Source organism: Notamacropus eugenii, chromosome 2 (assembly GCF_028372415.1).
Source record: "Notamacropus eugenii isolate mMacEug1 chromosome 2, mMacEug1.pri_v2, whole genome shotgun sequence".
Taxonomy (NCBI): Eukaryota; Metazoa; Chordata; class Mammalia; order Diprotodontia; family Macropodidae; genus Notamacropus; species Notamacropus eugenii.
In genome coordinates this window covers 257646364-257657150 of record NC_092873.1, presented here as the reverse complement: position 1 = coordinate 257657150, position 10787 = coordinate 257646364, and the positions used below count along the sequence as shown (strand labels likewise).

The following is a 10787-nucleotide window of genomic DNA, read 5'->3' as shown; positions in this document are numbered from 1 at the left end:
AAGAACAAGGATCCTAGAGATAAACTGTATTTCCTAATTAAGTACTGATGTACTTATTGATAAAAAAAAAAAAAAAAAGGAATTTTGAGAGAAATTGTTTTTGTTAGATTTGCAATTTTAGGCACCAAACTTAGTGCCTAAGTTGTGCTCCAAAGTCTCCCTGGATTTAGCCATAACCCTGGATTTTTCGAGGACATACTGCTAGAGCATAAGTCCTGAAGGCTCTATCAACCTGGAACAGCTATGAATGAATATGCTGTCTGAGGAACCACTTATTTAAGTATAGAAGTTCATAACAAGCATGTTGGCACCCACGTGAATTCTTTAATTACTGAGACTCATAAAATAAAAATGACTTCTTAATGACAGTCAGACCATCAATTGGTAGAAGAAAAGTTCAAAATCAGTGTTAAGTTAGAATAAATGGTAAATATGGAGAGATACTATGTACTAACAAATCATAAAAAGTAGACTGTTTAAATAAAAGCTCTTGACTAAAGCCTATTATATAGATTAAAGACACTGACACTTCAGAGAATTTTTTTTTCCTTTTGACAAATTAGCCAATGAGAACATCACAAAGAAACCAAAAGCAAGACAGTTCAGCTAGATTACAGGCTTATTTACAAAATATAAAGGAGACTGGTTAAAAAAAAAAAGTTGTGGTATTGTTTCACAAAATAGTAAAAAGCCATAAAAGGAAAAAAATAAAATGAAAACGGAGGGACAAAAAACTTAAATAAGCCAGATCCTGTTGAAGGCATTTATAGATGAGACTGGGAGAGCAACAAATGTAAATAAGAAAGATTTCTACAACCTTTCTATGATCATTTTGCATTATAGAGGAAGTGTAATTCCCATATCTGGACTTAATATCTCAGCACTCACTATACCATGTGAGAAAATGGAAAAGACATAAATGACATTAGGAAAAGCAGTTGGACAGATCAAATACTGCTGGAAACATGACTATAAAACATTGATGCTTCAATTTTTACAGTATTTCACTCCAAACCTATCCATTCAAAAATACTTTCTTATTAATGATGACATTACCATCTTTCTAATCATTTGGGTTTAAAACTTGATAATCAGAAAAAAAGTGAACCTGAATGATAAATTTTTCAGGATCTTTAAGAAACATTAAAAGTGGTGGCATATACTCTAACTGGTCTTGCATTTCTTATACCTCTCTTCAATACATCTTTCAGTGCTGCCCAAGTAACTGCCTTGACAATGGCTTTTATAAGCTGTTTCTCCAAAGGCATCAGTGGTTCTCCATTGTTAACAGAAGTTAAGAACAACTGATGGTAATGCTCAGAGACCTCCACAGTCTAAGTTTGAATTCAACTTTGTTAAAAATTATAATGAATCAAGAACAAGGTCTTTGTATCCCTAGAACACCATAGCAGACAATGCTTGTTGGGTGGAAATAAGCCAAAATAGGTCACAATGTTGAATTCATTTTCAAATTCTCAGAAAGTTGGTATATGGCTCCATCTCACAGCATGTACCACTTTCAACAGCACTCTTATGTTCCCACAAGAACACACAATTAATATAAGGATTAGCCATGCAAAGCACTCAGAAATATAAGCTAGTGTGAAATCCAAGTGTTTTAACTTAGACTACTTTGTATTACACCTATTTTTCATTTCCCTCTCCTCTCCCCACAGCACAGGTTAAGGAGTCTTAATAGGAAATTTGCAGTTTTGAAGTGTGGGAATTTATATACAATGGGAGTTTCCCATGAACGGTTTTTGTACTCCCTAATTTTGGTTCAATGGCTACTTACTCATGCTTTGGGCTCCTATCTAAACGTATCATGGAAATACATGGGTGGTCTATGTCAACTAATATTAAATAACTACTTTCTTTTGCCATTGCCTCCAAGTGTTTCTTATGACTCCTTAAACATTTGAGTACCATGATGGTGTATTAAGCAGTGAAGATGTTAGAAAGGCTTCAAAGGTCATCCCATCTTCTCAGGAAAATCTGTTTAGCTTTCCCTTCAAAGTCTGGCTCTCCCTCGCCAACAGAAGTATTTTGCTTATTTTTCTGGTCTCTGTGTTTTTAACACTCTGAGGATTCTTCAATGATCGGTAAAAAAAATGCCTTCCCTCTTGCAACTTGCATCCCCTTATTCAAATATTATCTTTTCTTCAAAGTCTAGTTCTGTTTCTCACTTCAATAGATCTACATTGCTTTCCAAATCCTGCCTTCTTATATGGCTGAATGATAAAGTTAATAATTCTGTACTATTTCACTTATGTGTATTATGTCCAGTAAGGTGGTCAACTTCTTGATGGCAGGGACCAAAAATTGTGGTGCAACAGAAATAGAAGAAACCTGAGTCCTGGATCTTAACTTTGATTTGGACAAATCATCTCACCTCTCTGGCAATCGATTTTCTCACTGGTAAATAAATAGCTTGGACCAATTATTACCTAAGGATTCCTGTTGTCCTAAAATACTTTCATTTTCAAATTTCCTTTCTTCTACCATGCTTCCAAAGCATTAGAAGCATAGTAAGCAGTTAAATACTTAATTCCACTCCTTACTCTGATCCTTTACATGGTTTATAATCTATGCTTAATATGCTCTCTGTCCTTCACTTAAGTCTTTCAGCTCACAAAAACACCATTTTGTCCAAGTAAACAAATATTGAAATGTCTTTTACTATGGACAAAGCAGAGTGCTAGGTAATGGAGATATAAAAATATGTGATTAAGGCTCTCCTACCAAAACGCTTGAAACTGTCAAGAATGGGGATGATGAATCGAAGAGAGATCCAGATAACATGCCTTGAGAAATCTGAAAGGCAGATAGGAAGTGACATTCAAGTATATCAATTGACAAGCATTTATCATTCACCTAACATGTGCCCAGGTATCATCCTAGGTACTAGAGACTGAGAAAATAGAAGTCTCTGACCTCAGGGAGCTCACATTCTATCAGAGAAAGACAACAGGTACATATAAAGTACATATGAAACAAATACATTGTAATTTTGGAGAAGGTTAGTAGGCGAAGGAAATGTGAATCAGGAAGAAAAAATTCTTAAGAGGCAGAGGTAAGGAGGGAGAAGCACAGAGCATTTCAGACATTAGAAAAAGCCTGTGCAAAAGTTATTAAAAGATATACCACAAAAATGGTGTGTTTGATTACCAAGCACTATGGGAAAAATTGAGTTTTGAATTTTACTCCAACAAAAAATGAGTTTTGTTTCTACAAGATGCATCAACAAGATAAAGCTTCTTTTGTATGCACATTACATTAATAGAATTAAAATTTTGCAACAGCAATTTAAATTATTTTTATAGTTGTTTATTCAGACTGATACATTATTATCCTCACTCAATTTTTTTAACCACCAACTAAAGAATCCATGTGAGAGAGTAAGTTTCATTAGTTTTATTTTAAAATATCCAGTCCCTAAATTTATGAAATAAAAGTTAAGGTTTTTTTCTAAGGATGTATATATACAGCTAGATATGTTGCATCACTTTATAAAAGTTGTAATTTTAGCTCAAATAGGCTTAATTTTAATTAAGATAATATTTTCATAAAAATGTTTGAAGGAAACTCCATTACTCTTAGTATTTTATTTTTAAATTTTGGGTCACCTTTTAAATAATTTTTAAGTGTCCAGGTATTAAAATTTGAAATAGTTTAATCTGTAGTTTTTCAACTAGCTTGCTTGCCAGATCACAAAAAGTTAATTATAAAAATGTATTTTAGGAAGAAAAATTCAGACAAACTTTTAAATTTAAGTATAATTCCTATCAGTCAGGATGGCACATTATTTCATTTTATTAAATTTTTTAAAAATTGTGATGTTTTTCCGTGGTAATCCAAATGTTAAAAGCCTGGCTTCACATTATCTGCTATCAATAGTAAAGAGGGTTAGAGCTCTCCTACAATCATATCTGTCATGAAGAATAATGACCATGATAATGAGTAAAAGAAAACATGGATCAAATGTTATGTGAGTAGTAAATAATGGGAGGGAGACAGTACCTAAAAAAACAACAAAGAAAACTGTTTGGTAAATTAAAATAGAAATTAAATACTAAAAGAAAGCCTGTTTGGAAACTTACATGGCAAAGCGGAGCTCTTGCCTCTCCTCTCTCCACCCTGTAAAAATCACTAAATAGTATCCCCTTTTCTCCCCTTTTTCACGTTAATTGTCTTTAAGGCTTGAGCTGGATAATGGTGCTATTAAGTTCACCATTTATACTACTTAAGAGACCAAGGTACAATCTGCTTCTTCCTTGCAGGAAAAGCTATATCTAGATTTCTTTAACAAAGGATTCAAAACAATCGTACTCCTGTGGGTGAACAAGTTCAACTTAAGCCATTTGTAGTGTTTATTTACTCATTTCCTTTTCTAGTCACTGAAATCACAGCAAAGATTACAGTAATTCTTTCTGTTAATACTGAGTTCTAAGATCTCGGAACTAAGTTCTCTTTCAAGTATTGCTAAAAGCATTAATGCAAATTAAAAGTTAAAATGTGCAATCTTTATTCTGACATTCAGATACATTAAAAATTATTTTTTCAGTAAATAAAACTAACTGCAGCATTTTAGCTGCAACCAGCTTTTGAGGATAAAGCACATGCACCTGTTCCAGTTGGTTTATTGCACATCATTAGGTACAGCCATATCATATATTACTCTCCATTCACATGTGTATTGGGAATATTCATTTCCCACCACCATATACATTTTCCATAAACAAAACTCTAAATGTTTCACATAAGTTGCTATGACACAGATCATAAAATATATTTGGTAATATGAAATAATTACTTGTAGCACTTTTTAGGTGTAAGTTAACTTTTGCCCTGGGAGTTGATTTTTTTCCACAGAAGAACAGTCAGCAATGAGGAACTGAGAAAACTGCTGCACTTACCACCCACCGATTTTTAGTGAAAACTTTCACTGGCAATTAGTGCAGTAGAAACAGAAAAGAGAGCACTGTGCTTAGGTTAACCAGTTTGATTCAGCATTGAGTACCAAGTATGTACATGGTTTTGTGAACAATAATACTATCTTGATAACAGGCCTTTTTGACATCAAAAAGAAGCATGCTAGTTAAAATGTTTAAATGTGTGCACCATAGGAATGTTTTAAAAATTGTTCCATGGTGTTATACAGAATTAATTATATCAAGTTAAGAAAATTTCCATTTCAAAATAAAAGTTTTTGTTAAAGAGAGAATTTTGTAAGAGAAAATTAGCATATTATATGTGATCCCTCAAAGTTGGCTACATATATGCTGAGAAAGACATTTGATAAAACACTCTACCAAACAATCCAAAAAGTTTATAGGGCAGGTTACTGAAAGCTTACTGTCTTTAATGTGAAACACTAAGTATACATTGTTCTACTAAAATACTAACAAACTATTTAAAAATTGACTATAAATAGTATGTACACAAATTTTGGTTTCATGCACAGATAGTTTAAATTACATATCTTTAAAACTACTATAAGTGAAGTTGCTATACTGTAGTTTATATGAATATAGTCACTTTACATATTTCCTGACATTTGTCTATCATAAGAAAAAACAAAAATTCATTTCTAATTAAGCATAATAAGGTTCTTAGCTGAAAGTTCTGAGGTTCCACCTCACTTGTCAAACTGATAACTAATGTTTTTATTACCATTTATTTTATCTCAAATTGTCAGTTTTGCATACTATAACATTCTACTACTATCCTAAACTGAATTTTTAAAAATGAGATTTAGAAAATGTTTCATTTTTTTTTTAAATGCCCATTAGAGCTTCCCCCACAAAAAGGTTTACAACAAATGCTGCCAGAATTTCACCTTGAAAGTTGAGATTTTTGGCAATATGACAATCTCTTGCCAACAAGGAACAGCAAAACTCAGCCATAAGGAATCATTGCTGCTGTACCTATAAACCAGCTCGATCACAGTAATTAGATCTTAAGTACCATTAGCTGAAGGTGAGATGAGACTGCATGAGGGGGTTCCAGAGTATGCATATATTAAGTTCATGGAAACCCTTCAAAGTATGTGACAAGGTACTACCCCAGAAAGTTAACTTGTAAATCAAGTTCTACAACTAAACTTCCAGAAACAATGTGTACGGGATGAAAAGGACATTAAGATCTTTTATAAACAGCAGCAAATTAGAACCGTGTTTTACAACCAGTTAAAAAGGAAAAATACCAATGAATTAATGAATGCATCTTTTATAATTAATATAAAATATAACCATTTAAATCTGTTTCATTAAAGAACTCAGATGTTAACTGATCCAATAGGCTGTTTTAACCATAGAGACACAGCCTATCTAGTCCATCAATCTAGGCTACCAACTACTCCCTAAATACTTCCCCCAAACTCCCCCAGGCAAAAAAAAAATCCTGTTTAGAACTTGGAAGGTTAATGGATTACAACCGCAGAAATAAATCTGCTTTTACAAATGCAATTATTCACCTTTAGAATTTTATCATCTAAAAAGATACAATGTTTTCACAGAAAAGGAAAGCAACCAAAATCTGTGAAATAAAATGATGCACATAAAAACTCTATGGTTAAACAGTGGTCTCACTGAATGTAACTGATAATTTTATGTGCGTAAATCTAATTGACTTTAATGAGACTGTAACTTGGATAAAAGTTAAAGTAGCTATAATTCTTACAATTCCTAAAATCTGTACATGGACAATTCACCAAATGCAACTTACAAGTGCTAGTTCTCCCCCCACTTCAATTCCATGTTTTAAAAATTATCTAAAGGGTTGTTGGGGGGCAAGGGACGGACATGGAAGGGAAAGAAAATATGAGGTAACACCAATGGTGGTGTCCAAAAGATTGTTTGCTGTTTTTATATATCTGTCAATCACCTCATGAGAAACAATCAAGCTAACCTTTGGCTTTACTTAGGTTGTAGTCCCCTGAGCTAATGCATAAACTTTACAAAGGAAAAATATCAAATCAACTTTTTTACAAGTATTAGGAAAATTCTAAGAAATAACCAGATTCTTTGCTTTTAGTGTAGACCTTAACAATTACCTGCTCCTTACAGAAAAGCTAGAGGAAATGGTTCAACAAAGAATCAAACTGGTTTCTCTTGGTATATATCATCACAATGAGCTTCTTTGCTCTTTCGCTGTGAGCGGACAGTGATTATTTTGGAGGAGGAAAAATAAGAAAGTGTGGAATTAGTAATGCAGATGCTGAAAGGCAAGTGGCAAGATTCTACAAGAAGAATGCCTCCAGTAGATACTCCTTTGTTCCCATCTCTACTGGCATCTACCCCCAAGGGAAAAGGCCAGAATAACCAAAGCCAACTTAACAGTAGTGTGCAGAATTGTCAGCTGACAAACAACATAAAAAAACAAGTCACGCTGTGTTATCTGTGGTCACGTTCTTCAGGGTTAGTCCAGTAACTCAAGACTTTACATTCTTCCGTCTTTATTCGTTTATTGATTTTAATTAAACATGTATAGGTTAATAAACAGACATAGTCCAGAGTTAGTAGGTTGGTATTATAACATTTATTAAAATAATGCTATGGGTTAATAGAAACAGCAAAGAACCAAAGAATTAAAATGCAAGCTATGTAAAATCCCAACTAAAACCCGAATGTGTCTAATGTATTCATTCAGTAGCTAACTAAAAGCCCAAGAAAGACAACACTCTCAATATAATAAAGTACTGCAAAACAATTGGCAATTTTCAGTTATCAAAATTGTGGGTTTTGCATTTTGTATCCTTTTCTCAATCAGGAAAAAAATTTTTTTGAATGTTATATAACATACATATAAAACAAGATAGAAAAATACATTATAAACTTGTAACAATGGCTGTAAATACATTATCTTACATGTTTCTCATAGGCAATAGGTTGGTTATGATACATACATAGCATGAAACTACTAAGATAATAAAGAATAGACAAAATACATGTCAGCTGTACGGTAGCATACAAGCGACACTCCCATCTACCCACTCTAAAAAAAATTACATAATACTGTCAGAAAAAAAGTCTTAAAACTACATATTTTAATAAGAAATAAATTCAATAAAGAATGATAATACTGAGAACCAAGGCATTCAGAGATTTCAAAAGTCATGCTTCTTTTTAGTTGATCCAAAATTTTGTCAACTAAGTTTTCAAAAGTTTGTTTAGAGCAAACGTTACTCATAAATGTCACACATGTATTTCATACACTTACTTTCTTCCCAATAAAAGACCTTTGATAAACATCTAAAATGTCCAGGTTTATCATGGTTGAGATGAAACTGGAACAAATACTGGTATCATTTTAGCAAATCTCTCCTCAGATGTTTTGAGTGTCGCGAGTTTATTCAACCAACCAAAATAAAAATCAAAATGGCACAGCATATATTGTAAAGAAATCAAAATATTGCATATGTAACAGGAAGACAAAGCAGTGGCACATTAAACAAAAGCTAGGTGAATATAAGGGATGAATGTCTATTGCATAGTAAATAAACTGAAAACCATTTCCAAGTGAGACAAGGTGATGGATGAGGTCACCATGCAGGTGCTTACTGAGCTTTACTGCTGACCTTTGACTTCAAAGCTGTGAAGGTATGTAAGAGGGAATGAGTTGATAAGTTGGGGAACACAATGTCACTTGATAATTTGCCATGTCTGGTACTGAGTTGTTAAAAAAAAAAATGAATAATCATGCAAGTATTTAGAAATCAGCTTTGTGCACAAATTGCTTCAACTATTACACAAGGCCAACTGTTTGAACTTCACATGTATTATGGAAGCTTAAACGGATACATAGTTGAGCCTTTATATGCAAATTAATGCTAATTTCTAACATTCTTTTAAAAGTCAAAAGCAAAGGAAGTTAGAACTAATGAAAAAGTTATAGAAATTATCTGACATGGCAGGTAGAAGTTTCTATAAAATTTTGTATAAGTTTTAAGTAACTTTTGGGCTAAAAATTGGTAAAATTCACAAAGCTTTATTTTGTGAAATTAGCGAAGTCTTCTATAGGTCACTACTATTTCAGTGAAAAAGAATGTAACTCATCCCCTTAAAACAAAACAGCATTCTATTTACTTTTTTAAATCTGATAGTGAGAAAGAGAATAACACAGTTTTTGTCTCAGATCCTTTGGGTTTGAGTTGAGCAAGTGCATGAAACAAAAGTACTTATGATTTTAAAAGAATGAAAATGTTCTAAAAATGAATGAGCAGTCTGGCATAAGATAGAAAAGTTATCAAATTTTTTTTTCACAGTATCAGATTTGGCAAATTGCATCAAGGTAACATAGCAAATATCTTCTAATCCAAACCATCAACTCATGTGTCTTCCCCCCCCCCCCTACTCACACACTGGGCGGAGCAGCATGCATTCACTTGTTATCAGAGGGAGGAGTTGATTTTACGAGACACTTGACTAAATGACCATGAAGGAAAATAAGGCACTTTCTTTTCTTTAGACTTATTCCAATACTTAAAAAATAAAAAAGAAAGACAAAAAGGCTCTTTTGGTCTTTTGTTTCTTGACAACCACCAGAAAAAATCATTTAATGAAATAAAGGGTTTCTTTGTTCTTTTTTTCTTTTTTTTATAACACTTGAAAGTATAAAATGCTACATTTCCAAAAATATATATTTTTTTTCTGCACCAGCACCCTTGTATAGTAAAAGTATCTACTTTTTTTGTTCATTTGTTTCAATGCACTACACTTTATCTACAATTTCATTACATGTATACAGCAAATAGGCAAGCATGGCTTTTACATCCTTAATGATTTTTCTATACAGGGAGGTTTAAAAAAAATATTTGAACAGTTTGCCCAGTAATGTGACACATAATGCATGTACCTTGTTCTCATGTAATCTTTTAAGGAGGTGTAAAATACAGGCTCGGTAATTTTAACTCAGATTTTTTTTTTCTTTTTTAAAAAACAGTGTTGCAGTTTTGTTCTTTGCATTAGTTTTCAAAATTCCTTGTTAATTTTTCTTTCATGGCACACTTTCTTTGACTACATCAAATTTGGCAGGCAATATAAAAAAAGGCTGCAACTTCTGCCCTTTGAGGGCACTGTAGTGGCTAAACAGCAGGTCAAATTTTGAATACTTTTTGAAATCCCTTCACCAATGACATCCCTGACCAAAGGTTCATGCATGATGCATCATCGCACAGTACATTCAGAGAGAGAGAGAGGGAGAGAGAGAGAGAGAGAGAGAGAGAGAGAGAGAGAGAGAGAGAGCGCGCTTTGACTTCCCTATGAGAAGAAAAGGATTCCTAGAAGTCTCTCACAGTAACTGCCTCTGTCATCGAGTAGTTAAGGGCCATCTGTCTCCATTTCTTAAGAGAGGCCTTCTTACCGTTCGTTTAGGGCGGAACGCTAAAGGATGATCAGTGCTGAGGGATGGATTGGACCTTATTGCTTTACTACTATTCAGTGCAGGTTCTAGAACCACTTTCACCCAAACAGGGGGGAAAAAAGCGGAGTTGGAGGACAACAATTTCTTTGTCTTTTGTTTGGTTAGATGGTAAGACGAACGGACAAGTGCCTCAGCTCGCTGCACTGATGACAGGCAAGCAAAGGCGATTACCAGTTAACTGATCAGCAGGCAGGCATGGTCAGGTCATCATTGGGTGAAGAGTTCAGAGGTCAGAAGGTCATAGGTTAGTTGCCGGTGGCGGCTGGGTGGTTAGAAACAAAAAACAAAACAAAAAAAGAAAGAAAAGATAGAGAAGAGATTAGTTTCAGCTAGTGACGGCTTAATGACAACATGAAAAACTAATC

The 10787-nt window shown here is 33.5% G+C and overlaps 1 protein-coding gene across 8 annotated transcripts in view; it reads right to left on the bottom strand.

Moving 5' to 3' along the window:
• Window positions 1–10787, bottom strand: part of QKI (QKI, KH domain containing RNA binding) — a 211124-nt gene that overhangs the window by 17056 nt on the left and 183281 nt on the right. For 4 of the 8 annotated variants that reach the window (XM_072637722.1, XM_072637714.1, XM_072637717.1 and 1 more), the window contains one exon: window positions 4502–10684. The exons of the other annotated variants lie outside the window; for them this stretch is intronic. In XM_072637722.1, coding sequence (XP_072493823.1) covers window positions 10668–10684 — 17 coding nt within the window. In that variant the 3' untranslated portion in view covers window positions 4502–10667. Of the gene's footprint in view, window positions 1–4501; window positions 10685–10787 lie in introns of those variants that run through there. 8 annotated transcript variants of the gene reach the window in all.